Source organism: Melospiza melodia, chromosome 9 (genome assembly GCF_035770615.1).
Source record: "Melospiza melodia melodia isolate bMelMel2 chromosome 9, bMelMel2.pri, whole genome shotgun sequence".
Lineage (NCBI taxonomy): Eukaryota > Metazoa > Chordata > Aves > Passeriformes > Passerellidae > Melospiza > Melospiza melodia.
Window position 1 is genome coordinate 7,902,507 of NC_086202.1, and position 24,515 is coordinate 7,927,021.

At 43.6% G+C, this 24,515-nt stretch overlaps 3 protein-coding genes across 5 annotated transcripts in view; 2 read left to right on the plus strand and 1 right to left on the minus strand.

Moving 5' to 3' along the window:
- Positions 1 to 1,810, minus strand: part of FHIP2A (FHF complex subunit HOOK interacting protein 2A) — a 34,093-nt gene extending 32,283 nt beyond the window's left edge. For both annotated transcript variants that reach the window (XM_063163145.1, XM_063163144.1), the window contains exon 1: positions 1,679 to 1,810. In XM_063163145.1, coding sequence (XP_063019215.1) covers positions 1,679 to 1,723 — 45 coding nt within the window. In that variant the 5' untranslated portion in view covers positions 1,724 to 1,810. The remainder of the gene's footprint in view (positions 1 to 1,678) is intronic.
- On the plus strand, positions 1,686 to 5,545 carry LOC134421823 (uncharacterized). Of its 2 annotated transcripts, XR_010028688.1 has the most exons (4): positions 1,686 to 1,799; positions 3,334 to 3,430; positions 3,839 to 3,977; positions 5,385 to 5,545. XR_010028688.1 is itself a non-coding variant. In XM_063163146.1 (3 exons), exons 1-3 carry the CDS (start codon positions 1,701 to 1,703, stop codon positions 3,874 to 3,876), a joined length of 234 nt encoding a protein of 77 aa, XP_063019216.1. In that variant the 3' UTR covers positions 3,877 to 5,545. The 2 variants fall into 2 exon arrangements, 1 of the variants encoding a protein (XP_063019216.1); XM_063163146.1 differs by having other exon boundaries at positions 1,701 to 1,799; positions 3,839 to 5,545.
- A 10,316-nt stretch (positions 5,546 to 15,861) lies between these two features.
- The window catches only part of ABLIM1 (actin binding LIM protein 1), a 190,111-nt gene continuing 181,457 nt past the window's right edge, over positions 15,862 to 24,515 (plus strand). The window contains exon 1 of the mRNA XM_063163149.1: positions 15,862 to 15,989. Coding sequence (XP_063019219.1) covers positions 15,977 to 15,989 — 13 coding nt within the window. The 5' untranslated portion in view covers positions 15,862 to 15,976. The remainder of the gene's footprint in view (positions 15,990 to 24,515) is intronic.

Sequence of the window (24,515 nt, forward strand, 5' to 3'; positions counted from 1 at the left end):
TGCAGGATTTATCAGGAGATCCACCAGGGTCGTGGTAGCAGGATGAGGGAATTCTAAAAGGGACACCAGAGTTGAGCAAGGACAAACAGCACGTTGTTGGACAGCACTCACTTGCAAAATGATGGTATCAATATACTTCTGTATTTTCATTTGGATTTTTTTACTCAAAAAGGAGTGTCTAGTCCCTACTATCTCTACTCTTCTCCTGTTCCATTCAGCCCGTTTGTTTTTCCTAATTTTTACTGGATCTCAACTAAATGCAGCTCTTTTTGTTCATTTTCTGCACACATCAATAACGTAACACTCTCCTAATAATAACTTCTGTTAGATCTCTTGAATTGGTAGGCCTGAAAGAATACCTTCTCCTCCACTCCTGCACCTCTCAGTCATCCACTTATTCCTGTTATTCAAAATGTGGCACAGCTCACCACAACAAACTTTCTCTAGTCAGGCAGGCAATAATTTCTGTTTCCCCTCCAATGAAAGCACTGTCTATTGAAGGCATTCATGTGGTCTGAATGTTTTCAAGTAAAATGTTTCATCATTATTTAAAACATTTCCTTCCAAATGCCACTACACCATTAAAAAAGCAAACTAGGAACCTGCAATTAATGAATACATGCTTGAGTTTTAAACCTGAATACTCCTGCAGAACTACAGGCTCATATAAAGACAGGCATATGCTCAAGTGCAGCATCGAAGCATACATTAATGTACAAAGGCTGCCCCTCAGATGAGGCAAGATTTGGCATGCAGGCTCTTATTTCAATTACTTGGATTTGGCCTGCAGGCTCTTTTTTCAACCATTTTAACATTTCTTTCTTCGACACATTCCACCCTCACTTCAGTACTTCCCTGTCGATTTTTATCACCTCTTCACACTCAAGTCTGGGTGTGCTGGTTTACTGGGAGAGGCGCTGAAAGGCAGGGAATTACCACCAAGACCCCGCCTCAGTGAAAAGCAGAAATAAATGGTGTGGTCAGGCAGTGCCGAACGCGGCCTTCAGCAATGGCAGCTCGCGAACAGGCCCCGTTTCCTCAGCCCAGGGAACCTCGCTGCACACACAGCCCCGCGTCCCCGGCAAACCTGACCCCCAGGCACAAATACAAAATAAACCAGGGAGGGAAAGCGGCGCTTTGAAACTGACAACATCCTGCAAAAGCAGGGTGACGGCGACTATTGTCTGCCGGTCACGACGTGATGGAAACGCCGGGGAGTTTCCTGATTCCTCTCCTTTATTGTCCGTCTCGCTGGAAAAGCCGGGCAACGGCCGGGTGAGGACCGGGCCAGGGCTGCCCTCCGGCCCGGCGTGCGGCACCGCGGCCGGCAGTGCCCGGCGGTGACAGCCGGAGGCTGTGCCGGGGCCGCCCGGGCTGCAGCCGCTCCCTCCTCCCCGGCAGCCCCGGCTACCCCGGCTCTCCAGGGCCGCGCTGGGGCGATTCCTTCCCTTCCCGTGCTCCCTCCGGGGCCCGCCCGGGCAGCTCGGCCTCCGCCTCCTCAGCCTGCGGGAGAGCCGAGCCAGGAGCGGATGCTCGCCCTGCGGGGCCCCGCCGGCAGCAGCGCCGGGGAGCAGCCGGGAAGCGGCGCCGGGCCCGGTCCGAGCCCCCGGCCCGCGTTCGGTGCTAGGCCCCGATCGCATCCCCGGCGTGGCGTGGCCGGGCCCGCCGGCGGCCTTACCGCCTCCACGGCGTGCTGCAGGATGGAGGTGAACTTGGAGAACATCCTGTCCCGCGACTGCAGCAGCCGCTGCCGGGAGGACCTCGAGAGCTCCTCGATCCGCCGCCGCCGCCGCTCCAGGGTGAGGGCTGCATGCGGGGGCCTGGCCGCGGGGATCGGGCGGGCGGGCGCCGGCGCTGCCTCTCGCTCCCCGGCGGACACCGTGGCACTGACACCGCCGGCTGCGCGGCGGCGGCTGCCGAGGCTCCGGGTGTCCTGCAGGGGCCGCCACCCCCGCACGCCGCTCGGCCCGCTCTGCCCGCCCCGCTCCGCTACGCCCGGCCCCGGGCGCTGCCAGCCGGGAGCGCCGCGTTCCGGCCCGGCCGGGCCGCTTGTGCTGACCCGGGCTGCGGGCGGCGCGGGACGCGGGCAGGGCGCGACAGTGCCGGGCTGCGAGCGGGCCGCTGCCGGGCCCCGAGCTAGCTCCGCTTCTGCGGGCAACTCCGGGCAGGGAAATGAATCCCAGTCACACAGTCACTTGGATTGAAAAGACCTCTGAGATCATCGAGTCCAACCTTCGACCTTACACCACCGCGTCACCAGACCATGACACTGAGTACCATGTCCGGTTTGTCCTTAAACACCTCCAGGGTGCTGAGTCCACCACCTCTCTGGGCAGTCCATTCCAATGTCTTATCACCCTCTGTGTGAAGAAATTCTTCCTAATGGCTAACCCAAACCTCCCCTGTCACAGCTCAAAACTGTGTCGTCTTCTGCTGCTGGTTGCCTGGGAGCAGAGTCTGAGCCCCATCTGGCTACAACCTTCTGCCAGGGAACTAGAGAGAATGATAAATCCTCCATGAACCTCCTTTTCTCCAGGCTAAACAGCCCCTATGCCCTCAGCCACTCCTCACAGGACACGCGCTCCAGACCTTCCCCAGTTTCTTTGCCCTTCTCTGGACTAATTCCAGCACCTCAATGTCCTTCCTGAACTGAGGAGCCCAGAACTGGACACAGCACTCGAGTGTGGCCTCAGTAGTACTCAGTGTAGAAGGACAGTCACTTCCCTGGTCCTGCTATTCCTGGCCACACTATTCCTGAGAGAGGCCAGGATATCTTGCTTACCTGGGCACACACTGTCTAGGGCGAGGGGAAGGGGTGCTCACCTCCACAGTCCCTGTGTCTGAGGCTGCCATCAGACTTCACAAAGGTCTCTGGAGTCCCTCAGAATCATGAGGCTGGGGAGATGGGCTGCCCCACCCTCCTCCTGGCATGGCGTGGATATGGAGCAACCCTGGCATGTATGGCAAAGGGCCCAGCTTGCTGTCTGCTGAGACATTTTGGGTCTGCCATCATCCACAGGGACGATGAGATCCTCAAGGATCACAAAGCAGTGTGAGGGTGATAAGTTCAGAAAGTCAATGACAAGCTGTGGAATCACCATCCCTGAAGGTGTGCAGAAAATGAGTGGATGTGGCACTTTGGTTTAGTGGTTATGGTGGCATTAGGTCAAAGCTTGGACATGACAATCTGGGAGGTCATTTCCACATGTAAATGATCCTGCTGGATGAGAGGTTGGTGATGGCGATGGCATGGTCCTTGCAGGGTACCACAGATGAAAGGGCTTGTGGCAATGTGCACATCGTTCATTTCACTGTGGTGTTTTTCCCACACAGAGAGAAGAAGACAGAGAGCTTTATTTCACCTCTGAATCAAATACTTCAGAGAAAAAGACCATCCCTCCCATTTTCTGGCACCACAGGAAAAGCAGAGGTAAAGTGGGGTGAGCAGAAGTGATAGCTGTAGCTGGCAAAGCATTATGATGTTTTGGGAAAATGTTTGGACACTGGGCAAATTGACATAGGAGAACAGGACTGCTTTGGCAATGCGTAGCAGGGTGAAATGTTGGGAAGGTGATAGATCAGTATGGGAAAGGGAGGAGATCCTGTAGTACCAAATGAAGGAAAGCTTCCACATTAATTTTTGGAGAGGAATGAACACCAGCTTCCTCATATGCTAGGAGCATGCAGAGAGATATGAATCAAAAGACAGGACAAAACTACTATTTAACTGCTGTTCTTTAAGTTGTGTCATCTGGGTTGTCTTACTGATGATATTGTGATGAAGTCTTGCTAATGATTCGGCTGTACTGATTACTATTACTACCCCTGTGCTTTGCAGGCATGGAGAGCTGCAGCCCAAATACTCTATGGAAGTAAATACTAATTGTATGTGGACACCTTTATTGCAGCTGTTAAAGAGCAGAGCTATTTCCTTCTCAAAATCCAGGAGTCCCAGTATGTCAATATCAATTTAAAAGGTAATTATGTTGGGTTTTTAAAATCTATTTGTCAACTTATATTCAATAGATGTTCATAAGAAATGTAAATTTCCTATGTGGGTAGCCATATGATGAAACATCTCTGTGTTTAGGTGATTATTATCTGGACAGGTGCTGCATTTGGAAGGTGCCTGCATATCTGTGTCTAAGAGAATGTGGTCATTTAAGGTGCTTTTGCAATCTGTTTTTTCCTGCAGAAATGTCTTTTAAATGTGCTTGGGCTGTCTCATCTCCAAGCAGCAGAATGAATAAAGAAACAGTAAGATATCATAAAGATATAAAAGGAGACAGTTTTATCACTGTGAGAGTATTCCTAATCGTACTTAACAATTTATGAAATCATAAATCACAGAATCACAGATGGTGAGGTAAAACTTTGTAATGCTTGAGGGCCTCTTATTATTCCAAGAGTGACTAATGTATATAAACGCATTATTTATTTAAACAGAACAGTTCATTGTGGTTGAAATTAAGATTTTGGTTGTAAAACTGACTTCTTATTATGATTTCTCAATGTGAAATGCCTTGCAGTAAAGGAAAAATAAAAAAAGAAAATATTACATGTAAATTACTTTTCCTAAGCCTATTAAACAAATTGAATCTCTGCATGTAACCCTGCATTTACCAACCAGTAGATTGGGCCTGAATTCATAGCCATAGTGCAGAATCCAGTCTTTGGTGCTTATATGTCTTGCAAATTATTTTTGAGTGATCTTTTAATGTAGTCTCTAATTTCTCAACCATATGTATGTATTTCTCACTGCTGGGAATATTGGATAAATACTGGCAACCAATAGTAATGAAATCACTGGAAACTGATGGAAGAATTATCTCAGCAGTGTCAGTGCAGAAGAACTCAGTTGAGGTTACATTTTGTTTGGGCTCTTGTTCTCATTTGTGAGGATTCAGTTGGAGATGCTGCAGTTATGGATGGGCTACCAGTGTCATGTCATGTGCAACAACACATCTTCACCTGTTCATGCTTGATGTTGTTTCCACTGAAATAAACACTATTAAGTACTTATTTTAATAAGTTCTATTTTGGTACCCTTGAGAGCACAGTTCTGCTGGCTTGGGTTTTTTTGGTTTTTTTTTTTTTTTTTTTTTTTTTGGCAAGGTAGTTCTTTTTTTGAAAAGTATATGCAGTGAGTTAGTGTTTTGCTGGAATGTGAGAAGTGAAAGTGTGAAAGTGAGGCTGTTCTAATTGATAGAGCTTTTGGAAACTTTTTCCTTTCTCACAAATTAATGAAATTGTCTAGATTAAATCAATTTAGATGGTGTGTGACAGTGAGATAATGTGCTGGCCTTTTTATCTGAAAATCTCTCTGCTATTTGGATTGATGGCACCAGGCCAGTGTCTAATGGATGCATTTGTCTGCATTACAGAAGAAGTTCCTGCAGTCTGGACTTTTGCTTCAGAGAGCCTGAAGATTTGTTAAATTTTTTTACCCTAGATGAAAATTTTCCTATTAGTGCTATGTCAAATACCTGTTGATATTCTTTGCAGGATTTTAGTGTGTTTGTAATAATCAGATTGACATCTATGTTTTCAGTGTCTACTTGGATGAAATAAAGAATGAAGATTAAGTGGTTCAGCATGATCTTTGCTTTTGAGGAGGGCTAAGGAGATATTTACCATCATTTTCAGACCTTTCTGATGCTGGGCTTTACTACAGAAAGGATACATCCACACTGAGGAGCAGGCAGTGGAATTGAAGTCATTTTCTGTCAGGAATTTTCTGGTTCTGTGCTCTCAGCTGTGTGCATCACCTCCCTCCTTGCTGATTCGCTAGCAGCTCCCTGTAATCAGCTCATGCAGTATTTCATAAATCCCATTTTCAGGCATTTCCTGGCCTGTGCATTCTGTTCCACATCTGCCCATCTGCTCTTTCTGTGGGGACATTAATTTTTCTTCTGCTGGGTTACAAACTTCCCAGTCATTCATATATTGCCTGAGTGCTTACCTGTCACATCTGCAAGGGTCTCCTGACACCAGCACTCATTGCTACCTTGGAGAACACAACACTGGGCAAATATTGCAAATATTGCCTGCCCTGCCCTGCAGCTATTCCTTGTTTGTGCTTCAGTTACACTCTCTGTACCACCCTGCTTTACCTTATGTAATGCTTGTAAAGGAGACCACTAGGAGGTCAGAAGTACATGTTGTCAGTAAAATGAGACATTTCTTTGCAAATCACATCATGTTTTCCTCAAATATTTCTGTTCCACTGGAAGCATTAAAATCCAGTCTTTCCTCTGTAAGTAAATATATGGATGTTCTGCCATACAGTATCTGCAAGTGCTAGCATATCATAAATTATTGAAAGCAGATAAAATACCCTCAGATGTGATCAGTTAGAGTTTAGCCAATTTCACTGCAGGCTGGCAGGAGCACAAGGATACTTTTTCTTGTGGTAGCCAAAGCAAGGAGATTAAAGATAAACTACTCAGTTTATGCTATATTGCAGCTGTAATGAATGCAAGGGTCTGAATGTGGTACAAATAAACATAAAAGTGGATTTTGCCCTAAAATACTGGGAAAAAAAATTGAGTGGTCTACCTGATATAAATTGCTTCCCTCAATCTTTCATCTGAGTACTTGCAGAGATGGAAGTCTGGAAGCCAGAATCTGTGTGTGTTTCAGGGGAGAATTTAGGTGCTTAGCCTTGACCCTACTAAGAGATTTCTGAGTCATTTTCAGATCAGCTCTGACTGCATTGTTTGTTTTTTAATGCATAATAAGATTTCATTGTTACTTACATCTTTGGATTAAGGACTATAATCTGTTGATCCCTAAAATTTCATCAGATAATCTGTTTAATCATAAGCAAAAGCTGATCTTGATAGTCCATATGAGTTATGCAAATTAAATCAGGCACATTACTACCATGTACAGAAGCTTTGTACCAAGTATAGAAGCTTTCAGCAGAGCTCTCTTTCTCATTAGTCCACAATTAAAAGTAGGTTTTTGTCATACTTTAAATTCGCATATCTTTGTCCTGAGGTATAATTGAAATCTCTCGTGGAGCCTGACATTAAATGTTGGCACTGTAAAACATCTTAATTTTGAAGCAAGTGTCTGAAATATTTATGATCCACTCGGTAGTGGCTTCGTGATTAATTTTAAATTATTGATTGTCAGTTGTGGGTTTCTCTGGGTCTGAATTGAAGGCACTTGAGACAATGGTTCATGTTCAGACTCAGGTGTTTATTATTTGTTATCAGTAAAACAGTCTCACTACTGTGAGTTAGCAGCTTTTCTTTAGAAGCCACAAAATGGCCAACAATCTCTTGTTACAAGGTCTTTTAAGACTAAACTATCCAATTAAGAGCTGACACTTAGATTATTTTTCCTTTTAACCCAATAACTGATCCCACAATAGCCTGCAATGCAGACTTTTCTGCCCAATTACAGAGTGCCACCCAAACCCATGAAGAAGGAAGAAGAAGCATGAAGAAGAAACCCAGGACAACACCCTGTGCCCTCCATCTCCCTTCCATCCACAACATACTAAAAATCCCCAAACCTCAATTTCTCACCAAGTGATACACCAACACTACTCTCTATAATCTATTGCACACTTTTGTGGATTCTAGTTTATCTTGCTAGGAAATTTTCTCCATGAATGAGGGTCAAACTCAGTGCTCCCCTGGGGGTCAGGGCACCCCAGAGCAGACAGAGAAATATTCCCGGTGCTCTGGGCTTCCACAATTGATAACACAATTACCTCGGCAGGTAAACTAGTGCCACAAACTCTAGTGCCACAAGGCGCTCCATCGTTCCCTGTGCGTGGCCTCTGATGGGACAATTCCAGCGCTGTTCCCAGGTGTGACAGCGGTGAGAGGCCGCTGCCGCCGCCAGTCCCAGCTCTCGGCAGCAGAGGGCGCAGCGGACCGGCCTTCACTCCTGCGACAACAGGAGGGTTCAGAGCGAATCCCTCGCAGTATTTTTTTCGGGAAAAAATATCCCTGTGTATCGCGTATGGAAGGAATTGGTTTGCCAGCCGGTAGTGTTATCTCTGGGATTTAACTGCTGCGTAGTACTTGGCTTGCAGAAGCTTTGGTTGCTACACCCGACGGCCCAATGTCTTAGCAGCTCACTTGTCCTCAGATGATGATATTTGAAGCTACAGAACTGTTTGAGTTTACAAAGACATTGGCTACTCCCTGTGGCTCTCACATCCCACGTGATATTTGTGTCATTTTCATTAGAACTAAACCTCAATGAATTTAAGAAGAGTTCTGTATTTAAAGACTGGCCCTTCTTGACAGCTAGCTGAATTATCCTGTGGTACTCAGAGGGGAGAGTGACTATGAATATCACTATTGCATTATTTTACCTGTGGGTGAGGGTAGAGGAAGAACCTGAACAGTTCCTGGTAGAATTTCATATTCAGAAGCTACACTCTGAGCTGAACTCCATTTCCAGAAAAAGTCTGTGCAGCTCAATCCTTTGTAATTTCTCTCTGAGTCATCAGCCCTGTAGGAATAAGTGTCTGTACTTGGATGAAGCCTTTAAGGAACTGAGCTGGAGGCACCACTGACAATGAGCAAAGAAAATGAAGTCTGTAGCAGACCCAGCATCATGCAGGAATATTTCTGTTGCTCATCCCTGTTCTCTTGCCTCAGGCTGCTTTGGACTAGTTTGACATTCAGGCCTCGTGTTGTGAAATGCTGAAGTAAGCAGACCTGTGTCTGCAATACAGCTAATATAAAGGAACCTGTTCCTGATTAGATCTTGGAGTGGTGCTGTAATCCACTGTACTTGATTCCTGCCTGGCAGCTCATGTGCCAGGTGAAGTATTTCCAGGCATTTAGCTTCTCTGGTTTTATGCTCACAAGCTGTTATCCTCTGGGTCTCCCAGGAAGTCCCAGGTGGTGTAGATTGAGCTGTTATTTGTACCTGGAGTGCTGACTGCTGCATCAGACACCTGCAGTCTGCATTTCCTTCTCCCTCTGCAGCAGCAGCAGCCAGGCAGCAGAGAGCCAATTGCTATATTGGCATTACGTGTACATCAATCAAAAATCTGTGTTCAGATGTCGAAATCCTGTACTCACAATAACCAGTTTCTGTGTGCTGTTGCAAAACAAGTTGTCCCAGATCCAGATCCCAGCCCGCAGAGGGCAGCCTGACCCCGTGTTTTACTCCAGTGATGGGCTGAACTGGGGAATTCAGTCATCTGCTGGCATCTCCACGGCGTGACTTGCTGTGGAATAAACAACTGAATGTTGTGGAGAATTGGCATCAGCTTTAAGCTCAAACAGATTCAAAAGTGAACTAAAAAAAAAAAAGGCGTGACTGAATTAAACCTTCTGGTTTGGGTTTTTTTTTTTTAACACATTGAAAGAAAAATACTGCATGAGAAAACTCATCTAGATCTGAGCTTTAAATATATTACATGCATAACAGATAGATTTATTGGTATGTGTCAAAGAAAATACCAGAAAATACCCAGAACCTCTGTACATGAACATATTGGGCAAGACTAACAGGAAAACTGTTAGGGTTTTTTTTCCAAATATTTCAGGAATCTTTCAGGATTTGAGTTTATTGTTGCCATGGCTCTAGGACTGTGCTTTTGGCTGGTTCTTTCCCAAGTGTGTCCTGAGTCCTTGTGAAACAGCCATCACAATTTCCAGGAGATTTTTGTTGAGGAGGGTGTGTCTACATGCAGGCATTTGCCTTGGCCATAAAACTGATCAGTGCCAGGTCAGGTACCAGGGGCTGATATCTTGACTTAGCATGACAAGGAACAAGGCATTCAGTTCCTGAAAAAGAGCCAGGACTTTGTGCTCTCAAATCAAATTGCATCCACCAGCTAATTAAGGAATGATCTTGATATGCTCTGAAGGGAGGCCTGTCCAATTCTATACTTCTCAGCCAGAGGGCCCTGCAGTACAGAGCTCAGGATAGAAAATACGTATAAAGAAAATAGCATGGGAGAAATTAAGACAGTGATGTGTGAATTCCAGGAGTACAGGGAGAAACCTAAGCATCTCTTATGATCAGACACCAAATTACACACTGAGGTGCTTTCATGATGATTTAGATAATTAATTTTTCTTAGCCCCAGACTTTCTACCCCACACAAGCCTGGCTGTTCACAGCAGAATGTAATGCATACATGTCTCAGAGTTTGGCTCATTGTAATTGCAACCACAGGTGTATTTTCCCTCTGATTCACCAAACTTTCCTGTGTAATAGCAGTGCTGAGAGATTTTGACTTTAACTTATTTAGAATATTCTTTGCTACTCATTCCATGCTATTCATAACTATCTTTGCTAAAGTGAACTTTGACCAAAGAAATGCCTGCCATGTTTTACAAAATAATTACTCTATGGAGTACAAAAATTACTCTATGGAAAAACACACATTTAACAATTTCTAACTGCATAATTCAATTCAGCTTGGCCACAGCAAATTCTTTAGGGTAAAGGGTAAAGCAGGGCACATAGTGAAATAATGCTCTTACTTGATGCAGCTCTGAAAAGTATATAAATATAAATAAGTATTTATATTTAATATAAATTATATTAAATTATATAATTTATATAAGATATAAATATATGTTTATAATAATATAAACAAAGGCAGTTTGTGGGATTGTCTGTGTCTGTCCTGAATGCCACCACTGATGCAGGTGCTCCATCACAGAAGGCCACTTTGGTCAGGCAGGACCTGCCCTTGGTCAATCCATGCTGTCATTCTGAAATCACCTCCCTGTTCTCCCTGGGCCTTGGCAGAGCTGGGGAGGATCTGCTCCCAGGCACAGAGGGGAGGCTGGTGGCTCAGTGATTCCCAGGCTCCTCATTTCTAGAATTTGTAAAAATAGGAGTGATGTTTCCCTTTCTCCAGTCACCAGGGACTTCACTTGACTTCCATGACTTTTCCAATATCATGGCCTGTAAACTACATCAGCCAATTCCCTCAGGACTCTGGGGTGCATCTCATAATCTCCATAGACTTGTGCTCACAGCTCTTATTCACATACTTCATACGTGACCTTGGGACAACCTGGTGCAAAACCTGGTCAAGTTTCTGACTCTGAGCTCTTTGTTGGCATCTTCCTGGTAAGGTTCATACACAGGGCTGATGCTGAAGTTCTTCAGCAGGAAATGCTGCCCAACATTTTGATGATTTTTCCAAAGCTGACTCTCAGAAAATAATTTGTTATTTTGGCCTTTGTGCCTAAGCTCCCACAGGCACAGCAGTCATTGTGATCAAGAGCAATATAGAGTAGGTATTCACAGGCTTATCTGAGGCCTTTCCCTTAGTTTTCCAGGATTGCCAATATTTCTGGCTTATATAAAACCTATTTATGTATTTATGTGATGGCATCATCTTACATAATCTGTGTAAAACTTTCTGGGTTATTCAAGCCTGGTAGTCAAGACTGACTCAGGATAACATAAGTTCAATATTGTAACTTTAGCTGTAAAAGTGCATATTCCACAGAACAGTATGGAGGGTTGAATAGTATGTAGAAGAAAGATTTTTAAGAAAACCAGAATAATAAGAAACCAGAAAGATGACTCTGGGATTTGTCTCACTCAGGAGAACCTCCTATCTTTTTTAATTTTATTTTTTTGTAAATGGATAAGACTCTTTATATATATATATGTGTGGGATATTTAGGAAAAAAAAGGAAAAAATTAAGCAAAGATTTAGATTAATATTTGGTGTGAGTAATTTGGAGTTCAGTTTTCCTTTGAAATGTATAAAAGGGAAATTTTCTCCAAAGAGATTAGTAGGAACTGCCCTGGAAGCTCAGTGTAATCAGTGAGGGGCCGTGTATTTATTTTAATATCTTGTCCATTACTGACTAATTGCAAATTCTAGTAAGAGTCTTATATTGAAAGTAAGAGAACTGTCTTGCTTTCTTGTCATTCATGTCACAGGAAACTATTTATTCTGAGCTTATTAAAATTCTGATTAAATTATCGGGCTTAGTAATGCTCTAGATTTTGTTAGGTCTGATTTCCCTAAAAAAGAAGCCAGTGGAATTATGGTGGAAGATATAGGAAAAATTAGTATAAATATCCAATAGTTTCCATCATTATTCAGACCAATCTTGGTCATCCTTTCCATTTGCCTTGCCCACAGAAGTTGTTCTTGGAAACCTACTTCTGTAAGAATTTTTCTGTTCCAAAAAATTCTGATTTTTCTCACAATGATTTTCAAGAGGAAAGAGCCTGCATTGTGCAAAAATAGCTATATTCTGACTGAAGAGTTATCTGTATCAGACAAAGATGCAATGCTGACTTTTACCTGTTTTTTTTATTCCCTATGTCATTCTGTGCTCATTTTCATGGGAAAAAATAGATTTACATACCACTGATGGGATCTTAATTACTTTTAAAACTACTATCCTACTTTGTAGAGAAAAACTGGTTCAAAAGTGATTAAAGGAGAACTTTCTGGTTTATATTCACACAAAGGCTAAAGTGACAGCAAGGTATGCTGCACAGAGAACACAGTCAGTATTTGGGATGCTTTTCTTTGAAGATGCAAGTTCTGTGCTTTGCTCTGACATAGATTTTCTCTGTGACCTTGGACAACACACTGAGCTCCTCAAGGGCATTGAGACAGGATTTGGAAACACCTATTGTTTGGTAAAATATATTCATATTTGGGCATCTCTGAAAAATCATGAGGTGCCTCTTTGGATCTCTTGAAGCTTAAATACCTTAAAAAAATTACCTTAATGGTTTTTTAACACTAAGAGTTAGGAGCTTAGTCTGTTCAGTCAATACTAAAATGCAGGAGATAGGATCCTACTTCCCTGCTGACTAATTCAGGAGCCTCAGGTAGATGCCTGAAATAAAACAATGTCAATCACTGCTCCTTAATGGACTTCTAAAGCAGTCAGGAAATGGCTCAATCAAACAGCTCAACAGCTGCTGCTGCTAAAAAGGATCTTTGTTGCTTCTAATGGTTCCTCACCCTTCCTGGCTGTGCAGTTCTGCACTCGCCTTAAGTCATGTTCCAGTCTTTGTCTGAGCCTTTGGTTCAGACAGCAACTGTAGGGAATTTGGATAGAGAAAGTGAGCAAGTCTTTGTTAATTAATAAGCTAAAGTAGCTCTGTGAGGATCAAGCCAGTGCTGCAGTGAGGGAAGCAGGAGCACAGGGGCTGGGCTGAGAGAACAGGGAGTGCACAGGAGAGTGAGCAAGCCTTGGATTGGCTTGTCCATCTTCTCTGACTCAACTTCACCTGTAAAATAATAATAATGGTTCCTCTCTTCTCTGTACTTTCCTTTTCCACCCTCTTCTGCTTCCTTCCACGTTCCCTAGATACTGACAGGATCCCAGACAGCAACCTCAGGAGCTGAGTTAGCTGCAGATTGCCCAAATAGTACTTGTGGCTAATAAAGACGTGGCCTCCAGAACTGGTAACCGTCTCCACTGCAGCTTTTCTCCTTTATTTTAATTTTAATTTTTCTTCTTAAGTGCTAATTACTACAAACTTGTAGGGATGTAGAACTTGTTCTGAATTATACCTTTTAGTGAACTTGAATTGAAGTTCTCTGTATCCAAATCTGAAAATTCTTGAGGCGACTTGATGGAGGGGACAGACAGGAAAATAAAACTCCATCAGCCTCAGGTTCTCAAGAAACCTGGCTAAAAAGCTCACTTTAAGAAATGAGTGCTGTATCTGACCCATTTTAGTATTCTCTGGCCAACATGTCTGTTCAACTTCTCTGCCACAGAGAGTTTACACAATGAATGGAATAAACTCTTTGTGTTCTATAGAATCCCAAGGTCCAAATGCCTTTCCCTTCCTATTTCCTAGCAGTATAAAGAAAGGAAGTTCTTAATTAAAAAGCTAATTTCTGCATGTTCCTGAACCTTCTTTTTAAAGCCATCTATTAAGTACCTCATGGGAGAACCTGTGATAGTGCTAGTCAGAAACTCACTGAGGAAGTGAATAGGAAATGACTTAATTAAAAATACAAAATGCTGTCTTACTACATTGACTGAGGAAAACCTTGCGTCTTTTGAACAAGAAAGAAAATCTGAGTTATTTTCAAGTGGAAAATTCTTCTAATTTCAGAAAAAGAGAAGGGAAAAGAATTGTTTTTCAAGGGATGTCAGATTACCAGCTAAGGATAATGCCATTAGAGTTTAGAGAGAGAAGAATTTTAGATTTATTTTATTCCTGCTGCCAGATTCAGAAACATTTGCAAAGAGGAAGAAAACAGAATGATATAAGGAATATGATTGAATTGAAGTGTAGGGTAATCCATGGCAAACAGAGCTAGATGTGGCTAAAAGTCTTTGCAGCGTGTGAGCATGAGCACAAACTCAGGCAAACAGATGTGCCAATTTATTTTTTGTGCCTGTATCCTCTGATGAGGGGGCATCTGAGTGCTGCATGCCCTGCTGCTGCTTCCATGCTTCCCTACACAAATACCTTCCCTGCTGGGCTGGCATGAGAGGGAAGGTGAGCAGTGCCAGAGGCCGGATCTGACACAGCAGAGGCAGGGGCTGGGCTGCACTTGCAGACAGCAGTGAGAATCCATGACACATCTACCAGCATCCATTCCTGACCTGTGGCCACGTGATAAGGCAATCTTAGATCTGATTCCAGTCATTGTGGGGTTTTTTGATAGGAAATTTGTGTAGGCTTCTTGCTAGTATGAAGATGTGTAGTGCATGGTAGATCAGAGTGGAGGAGTGTGATTCAGTCTTTCCTGTCATTCAGTTTGCATGTTGGCTCCTTGCAGAACATCACAGATTGGGCTTTCTGTTTTTGACTTCATAGTTGCCCATTCTGAAATTGATAAAAGTCTGCTCTAATGTTTTAACTGCACTATTCTGATGTGATCTTCTAACCTGTCGTTCTTGACAAACTAGATTGTTGATTTGCTTAACTCTTGCCACCATCTAATAATATGGTGGTGTAGGGGTTTTCTTTTTAGTGCAGCATGGGAATATTTGGCTTCACTCGGCTGGAGGCTGGGTAAAGGTGTCCACCAGATACTGATCTTGTTTTTCTGGTGCGTACATTTGGTACTTTTATTAAGGTACCAGGAGGAATATGAGTGCTCTGTGTGTTAACGCCATGATTGCTTTGCAGACAACATTGCTAGAAATTCTGTGTTTATATACAATTTACATACAGTTACGCAGGCATGTCTTTGCTGTTCGGTGCGTGCATTTCAAGTTGTGCCACACACTTCAGCGCCGGGTCCCGAACGAGCGGAGCTGCTGTCGCCCGGCGCGGTCACCGAGCAGACACGCCAATCCAGCACTCCGAGGAGCTGGAGCTGGAGCTCTGCCGCGCGGCTCTCCTCGGCTTTCGTGGCTCTCGCCGGCGGCGCGGCTGTCCCCGACTGTCGCCCTCTGCGGCACCGCACCCCGCACCTCGCCCCGCCGCACCCGAGCGGTGTCACCGCGCCCCGGAGCGGCTGCGGCCGCGGGGGCTCCGCCGGCGCTGCCCCGCCCGGTGCCCGCACAGCCAGAACCGCACACACACACACACACACACACACACACACACATACATACACATACACACACATACACAACCCGCACACACACACACACACAGCCCGCACACACCGCGCCGGCACACGCACAGCCAGACTCGCACACACACAGACACACTCATCCCGCACATACCGCACAGACAGACAGCCGCGCTCCCGCCCCGCAGGGCCGCCCCCGGCGCCGCCCCGCACCGCGGCGGGCAGGGCAGAGCCGGGCAGAGCCGGGCAGGGCAGGGCAGGGCAGGGCAGGGCAGGGCAGGGCAGGGAGGCAGCGCGGCGGCGGCGCGGACCCGCCCGCCCCGGCCCGGCCCAGCATCGGCCGCCGCCCCCCGCATCGGCCGCCGCGGCGCGGAGGGCGCAGGGCGGTGCGGGCCGTGCGCTGCCGCCGCAGCCACAGCAGCAGCGGCAGCAGGAGCAGGAGCAGCAGCAGCAGCAGCAGCAGCAGCAGCAGCAGCAGTTCCGCGGCTGCCAGCCCGAGGCTGAGCCATGTCTGCCAGAGGTGGGTTCTCTGCCGCGCCGGGGCAGCGCCGGAGCCGCGCTGACCTTGCCGCCCGGCCGCGCTGCGGTGCCCCGCACCCCGGGGCTGAGCCGGCGATTTCGGGGCTAAGGGGCGGCCAGGGGGTGAATCCCCGCCCGCTGTCGCCTGCCCGGTGCCGTTCTGCAGCTGGGCCGAGCGGGGGGTCCGGCGCGGGCTGCGGCGGGGCCGGACGCCGCAGAGCATCCTCCGGGGCCGGGCACCGCCGCACCTGCCGGGGGCGGCTGTAGGGGCACGGGGAAGTGCGGCGGCTCGGTACGCCTTGAGTGACGGTGGGGATGGATGGATGGATGGTTGTATGCAGAGAAAGGAGCATGGTGGTGAGGGTGGGCGTAGGGTCAGACCTCGGCGGGTGCTGCTGCTCAGGGAATGGTAGCGGATTGGAGCTGGGTGTCTGAGCGCAGTGAGGCATCCGGCTTGTCCTGTCATTGGTAACGCAAGTGCTCCTGGTAGGGTGTGGTGGTAAATCCAATCGTCGGTTTGTACCTCTGATGGACGTCTGCATCTGGCTTGGAATTAACGTTTTGAGTTTTACTTTAGATTTTCCTTTTTTAACATTATGGCTTAAACTTGAATAGCCTTTTGTCATTTGTGTGTATTTGTGTGTAAACTCCGGCTGTTTGCCCGTTCTGGGCTGGAGATGAGCTGATCAGACTCATTGACTGCAGATCTCATCCCGAAGTTATGCTTCCAGTATCAGAAACTGGCACAGGTGTGGCACAAAGACTGATGCTTTAGGGTTTTTATTATACTTAGTACAAATTAAAGGACTGGAGACATAAAGTTAAGCATTTTCTGAATGTTGTCGTAACAAAGCAGAAAGACTTGTAAGCATATCCTGAAGACAGACAATTATCTGCACAATAATGACAAATGAAACCACTCCCTGGCTATCTCTGACTTGAAACAAATACTTTATAAAAAATATATATTGCAAATTGACAAACCCTTGAATGTAAGGATGCATCTTATTTGTTCCTACTTTGATCTCTCTGCATCTTCATGAATACTGCTCAGCATGGACCAGTTCTTTCATCTGCTTGGGTTGTTGTTGACATCCAAAGGAGCTTCATGCACGTTGAAGGCATCGTGTGACTCCTAAAAGGTTGTTGGCACTTTGTGGCTATGACCATACTCCTAAAGCATCACACCCATTTTAGATATAAATAATAAATGGTGTTAGAGTGGCATAATTCTTCATGCAACAGTAGATTTCTTGCTTTAGGGAGAAATGGACTATATTGGTCTCCAAAGAATCCATTTCTGGAAGAACACTAAGCATATGAGCATCAGTTCTGTGCTAAGGCTGCATTAGTACTTGTGGGGAACACCCAGCAAAGCTTTATAACCTGCAGCAGATTTGTTATTGAAGGGGTATCTGGATTGGAAAAAGTGACATAAAAACTTTGCAATTTCATCTTTGCAGATGACTCACAAAAACTGAACCATACAGAATGGGAAGCCAGGGAACATTTCCACTGGCCATATTTCCCTTTCCTCCCCCAACTGTCCCTCTCTCCCATTCATCTGCACAACACATGATGTTTGATGCCTGCTTAATTCTACTGGAGAGCTGCCTGGAGAAGGAAAGTGAATTCTTTCTCAGTCCCTCTCGTGCCATCTCGTTTGTTCAGAGTAATTAATTGGAGAGAGAGAGAGAGAGAGAGAGAGAGAGAGAGAGAGAGCGAGTAAGATAGTCGTAGGTCTTTAGGGAAGTAGTGAATAAGATTCATGATACAGATGAAGATATTAATTTCTATCAATAAATCCTTTTAAAGTTAAACAAGGAGATTTATATGGAAAATACGTGAATCTGGGTAAATACATACTGACCAAAAGTTGTTTCTGTGTAAAACATTATAGCCCATTATCATTATTAATTTTAAACACTATTGCTGTTAAAAGTCAACATAGAAACTAACTTTTACACATTTAAGTGACATGACAGGTCTTCATGAGGTTACTCATGAGAATGTAGCACAAGTTAGAAGTGAGTGTTTATGGGCTTAGGGCTTTGTTTAAATGCCAGATTGGGACCCTGTGCTTCATGAAGGCAGATTTCCTCATGCATATGCAGTCACATTAAAGCCACGCTATCATTATGGTCTGCAAGCTCAGCGAATATTGATTGTTAATATTTTATGTGGTGTTACATGTCCAAAGGTGATCATTATTATTCTGAATGCATCAAGCACTTGGCGCTGTCTGCTGGTTGATTATATACCAAGCATAACTAGCATAGCAAAAGGGTTAAACATTCACCCATGATGTTTTTCTTACTAAACTGCAGAGGATATTCAAGGGGTAGTAGAAAGCCTCACAGTATTACCAGTGTTCAATCTGTGCAGCTCTCTATTCATCTGTTTTGCTCCAGGAGGCAGCATGGTGTAGTGAACTGACTGCAACAGATGACAGAAGAAACTCCTGAAATCCAGCAGTACCTCGTGACTTTTGGACCATTCCTTTTAACTCTCCTGCTCCAGTTCCTTGTTGTTATTTAATCAAAACTACCCATGTAGTCACTGAAATTCTGACACATTATAAATCAATACATAAATTATAAATAATAACACAAATTCATGTAATTTTGCCTTAAATAGAACTCTGGATTGAAGAGTTTTATGCTTCCCTACTTGCACAATGGAAATAATGGCAGCTAAGTTTTTCAGAGGGGCTGCTATGAGGACTAATGTCTTACCTGTGCCTTAAGATGAATTTTCTGAACCATTCCTTTTTTCCTTCCACTCTTCACAGACCTTGTTGTTGCAGTCCTTCACACCTGTCTCTCAGCTCCTGTTGTTATATAAATGGAAGGTCTCTAACATTCTCCCACCACTTTCCTGGTAGTATGGCTTTAGCAGATGTGCTGACCAAATGCCAAATGAAGCAGCACAGACAAGTATTCCCAGAAGCTTGAACAAAAAAATCATTCTGGAAATCTTGTGACTGAACTAGGAGCTGAAACAAACTTTGAAAAATCACTTTTCTCTTCCCTGTCAAGTTGGAGTCCTTCCCAGGGCACTTTCATGTCCTGCTCTACAGCCTGTTGGGATCAGTGGAGAGCTGCCATTGACGTCAGTCAGGCTTTTTAGTTTTGCAGTTTGCAAAAGGCTTAATATTCTACTTTCAGCTGTTGTTAAGTAGTTGCTGTTAGGACTCATACATGAGTGAGTTTGGGTGTTGGAGTAAGCCTTATAGATTGTTGCTTACCTAAGGGCTTGTTTGCAAAGAGCTGTAAATTCCCTGGATGAAAGACATTTTTCTAAAGCCAAGTATAACTGTGACCTACTTGTGCATGTTATCTCACACTGCTTAAAAACTGTCAAAACTACTTGTTATCATGAAGGTCTAAGTTAATGGAAAAGTGGCTATTTTTAACTATTATAATCTTCAGTTATGCTAGAGCAAACAGGCACAAAAGGGAGTGTTTGGTGTGATCAAATACAAAGATCTTTGCTAATTTTTTCCCTAAATGTTGAAAGAATTAGCACGAGCTGTATTTAGTCCAGTAGCAACTACTTCAGGAAAACAAACATGTGTGAAATAGGAAGTTTATCAAGACTGGTATGGTTTTTTTTTTTTTTTGTGAAAAAGTCGCTGAATTTTGACAGAAGCCAATGTTGAAGAAATATTATTGCTGTCCAGTTTTAACAAGTTGGAGTGTGCCACCCTGGTGCTGCTAATGGGAGTATTGTAGAGAAGGCAGGTGCAGTTTTTAGCCTGCTCAATAGTCAAAGAAGTAGAGTTGTTTAGTTTAAGAATTTATTTTGTACTACAATCCTTGTCTTTTTCTATATGATTTTTTAACAAATGTAGAACAAAGACTTCTCATTTCAGACAAATAAATCACCATGACAGTAGTAGAGAGAGAGCCCTCATTTTACAAGTGAGATAAGTCCTGGGCTTTTTTTTTGTTTTCCTGAATCTGAGGGTCAGATCAGAACAGGGAAATTTCTGCCTTCTGGGCCTCTTCTCAGGCTCCTCATTTGTTCTTACACAAGTTGATAATAGAGTTCTAACAGCAGATGAGAAACTTTAACTCATTATGTTGTGCTCTGGTAGCAATTCTTTCTTCCTGGACACTGCACGTTTCTTGGTTGATCTGTCTCACAGTTGGAAACTTCTGTGTGAAGAAATCATCAATTTTTCAATGAGAAATCTGCATACTAAATATTGAGTTCTTACCATTAAGACTCTTTATTTATCTTTTCCAAATTTTCTCAGATGGCTGTAGACATGGCAGCTGTTGCTGGCAGCAATGGTTTTGATTGAAGTTTATGCTGAGTGATTTAAAAACTTGCTGCTGGGAGCCTCTGGTCAATGTTTTATTGCAGTCTGTGATTTTCAGGGTAACATTGCTCTTATCTAAAGGAACCAGCCACTGCAGAGGTGGCTGCTGTATCCTTTTCTGAAATCTAGTGCTGTGTTTTCCTCCTTGTTGTCAGAGGTATTTCTTTCAGGCATGTCATGATGTCCCTAATTCATGATGTGACTATTTCATGGCTGTTAGCAAATGCTCTCGGGCTGGGTGACTTGGAGAGTGGGGCTGGCTGGACATTTCCTTCATTTTGGAAGCTGGGAGTTTTAGCATGCTTATGGTAGTTAAGTATTGTAGTTTCAGTGCTTCCAGTCCTAGTGATTGTCCCCATTTTCCGTGCTACAAGGCTGCACAGCCTGAAGGAACGTGTTCTTGGCAGGCTCTGGGGCTCTGCAGCCCTACCTGAGGCAGTCCTGCCAACACAGCTGTTTCCAACCCAGAATACCTGTGCAGGCAGAATTTGGAACTGGCTCTGAGAGCTTTTCTCTCCTCAGCTTTTGCCCCAAATTTCTTCTGTGCTGATTTCATACTGTTATTTAATCCTGTCTGTACCTTCTGTTTATTTAATCTAAATACGTGTAATGATTTATGATTTTTTCACTACTCATTTTAGGGTCTGAACCTCAATTTAATGTCTTGAGTAGTTCAGAATCAGCACCTGGATTGTCAAATCACTGAGAGCTGTGCATGTCTCTACATGAGAACCAGTAGCTGCACCTGAATCTTTAGGCCTGGTAGAGCTTTTGTTTCAGTGGGAAAGAAGAATATTTTACAGAGGTATCTAATTTAAACAGCAGTATCTCTTTTAAGCTCTTTTTAAGGTTTGATGCCTTGTCCCATTTTTTCCCTCTCAACAAAGCTTATTCTGTGCTTTGAGATTAATGAAAATTAGTCCTGAATGCATGGAAAAAGTTGCATAGACTAATGGCAACAACAAGAGGAAACTGGGACAATGAGGTAGAGTCTATTTTAGATGCATGGTTTTGAAAGGAATTGCAAAGAAGGAAAATAAGCATCAGCTTATGGGAGGAAAAGCAGCAAAATTGCTTTTACTGAAGAACACCAGAACCTCATGCGTTTCACAGTCTCTGAAAACAAGATGGGGATTTCTATTTTTTCTTCTAATAGCTTTGAATTGAATATTTCAGATTATTTTTTAATCTAATCTGTTAGTAATTGAAGATGAAAACCACACATGGTTAGTTCATGTGACTGGTGTAGTATTTCTTAGTTTTGCAGTGCTAAGGCAGAGTCCCACTGTGGAAAGCAGACTTTTGCCTGTGAGTTCTGATACCAGCAAGTAGCCTTAAATTAGCCTTTAAAGCCTAAATTTTTTTACCACATACTGTGCAGGCAAAAGTATCTTTATAATGAGGTGTTGTTCTTCTTTATAACCTAAAGAAAACTGCTAAACGTGATACAGCAATAGCAGAGAAAAACTGTGAGATATGCATTTTTTGAAATGCTCAGCCTTTATTATGTTTTCAAGAAGAAATAAGTTTTCAGAAGCTCACACCCAAATAAGAGTCCCATATGTTGTGGAGAGAAATCCTTAGTTTGTAAACAAGTTTAGGCCAGACAGGCTTCAGCAAGGTACACTGGTGTCATGGAGTTGTTTTACATCCTTCTTTTTCTATTTTGCAATCCAGAAATTAATCCAGAATTAGAGCTTTGATGAATCATTTTGCTCCATGTAACTGATGAAATGCAGTCACATTCACAGTACAGTGCCTCCTGTTCAGGTGCACATATTTAAATTAAAGTGCACAGCTTTAGTGAGAGATGAATTGGAGCTACCTCTGTCTAACTGCCCAAGTTCTTGTGTGGATTCTGCAGCCTGTGCTGCTGCAAGTTTGTTATGGCCAGCTTACATATCCTTGGAGTTATTTCTTCATGGATAAAAAAATTAATATGCATTTCATATTGAAAACTATTACTCTGCTCCTCTGAATGCCACATTTTGAAGTAGAAGGAGAATCTGGTCTCATAACTGTAAAGAAGATTGGTGTGTGGAAAAGTGTGATGAGCCAGAGTGTTTTGTGGCACAGAATGCCCTCTGGCTCCTGAGAGGAGGCTGCTGGCATTTTCCTGCTGTGCTGGTAGGATTGCAGGGAGAGCCCATGGAGAGATGCCTGCTCTGTGCAGCTGTGACTGAGGGCACTCTGAACAGAAGTGTGAAACATCAAGAAGATTATGTTCTCAAAGGTGAGGCAGAAGGTATTTTTATCCCTGGGGTGTTCTTGCATTTTCATCTGAGAGGCTGGTACAAGAAAACCAGTCCATGCCAGCCAGCAAATGGTGAGGTTCAGGCTCCCTGAAGCCTTTAGACCTGTGCTCAGCTCCCTCTGGAGCATGCTGACGACTGCAGTACGTGCTACTGCTCATTGATTAGGCCACAGTGGTTTTTGTTATTTCTTACAGATTTTTTCCAGGTAACTTATTGCCATGGCACTAAGAAATGATCCTTTTGGAGGTCATTGTGAGGGGTGGTTGTAGCACAGAGGGCTCTGCAGGAAGGGCATGATAAGGTGTTCTGCTTTACTGCTTCCTTACTAATAAATATTTTATTCTGTTTCTGGAATGGCAAAACAGGTCTTGTGATGTCATAGAGATGGACACATTTTGGTAAAAAATGTGAAGCTTAAGCAGCTTTTGCATCATTTTTTTAGTAGCTGTTGTTCCCTTTGCTATAACTGGTACCTCAATAAATGGGCTCTCATTTCATCTGTTCCTCCAGTATAAGTCTTATACAAGTAAGGACTGTGAGATTTCACTCAGTGAAAGGATTCTGCTTTAATTACTGTTATTATAAATCTGATTTTGTTTCTATTACATCAGGCTTGTATGAGGCATCTTTGATCAACAGAGAAGTCAGCAAAACTGCTGTTCAAATTACAGTTTCCTTTTAACTTGTGATGAAAGCTTTCAGTTTATTTTTGGCATTAGAAAGTCTGGGAGACAACCAGGTTATATAAGAGCTGAAACCTAGTTAATGATAAAGAAACATAGCTAAGAGCCTGTAATAACAGCAAATCTGAAAAAGATGTTCCAGCTGTAACTCCTGGCCCTGCTTACAGAATCTGTAAAACAGTTTATGCCAAAGTAATGGCTTTCTCTGGTGTCCTGGGATGCCACTTCTCTTAATCAACATCTGTGGGACTGCCAGAAAGACTGTGAAAGGTGAAGGAATTTCCTAGAATTAGGGTGTAAAAGAAGAGATGAACTTAGTGGCTGTGTCACTGAAGATAACTGTAAACACCTTGTTCAGTGAAACAGGAACACAGTTGGGCCAGTGTGGAAATCAGTGGTTTTCTCAGAATGAAAACCATTCTTTTTCTTGACTGAAAGCACACTTGAGGGAAACTCAAATCTAAGCACTTTTACAATTCAGTTTAGTTGCAAAAATAATTGTGCTGAGTATTATCCATGTAGCAGTATTTTATGCCTGCTAGTAAAAGCCAACACAATGTGAGTATCCTGATTTTCTCTACCTTATCCCAGCTGGAAGGGTGTGGACAGGCTGTGCCAAGGTGTGTGTGAATGCCTCTGTCTCACAAGAGATCTCCAGATGTCTTGAGTGGTTTGTAATGAGCAGAGGTGTAAAACCTATTACCTCTCACTGGAAGTATGCCCAGTCTTACTTTCCTAATCTTGGTTTCACCTCTTCTCATGAATCTTCTCTGCATATGAATGTAGATGCACAAGACACTATTTGAATGTTTCTATGGCCTTCTGCTGCTCCTGTATAAATTTCTCTTTTATTGTCCTCATAAGCCAATAAAATAATTAAATTATAATCCAATCCATTAAAAACTTGTGGCATATGTAAATAAGAGCAAAACTTGTTGCAAAAAGACTGTATTGTTATATAATAATGTGGTTATCCAAAACTGTTTATTCTACTTTTTGAGCTGGAGATAATCCCAAAATTATTCAGTCCAGACTTTGATCTAAGGAAGAATAATAAAACTTTGATCATTGTTGAATTGGCAGCTGCTATAAAAAGCCTATGTTATATTTCTCTCTTAGTAACACCAGCTAAATCCAAAATCACTGATAAAAGATTTTGATGATTGCAGCTTAAGGATGCTTTCGTACTTGACCTGAAGTAATCCCTGTCCAAAAATGTCTATAAATACTTTTTTCTATTTTCTGTTGCCAGATGTTTTGAT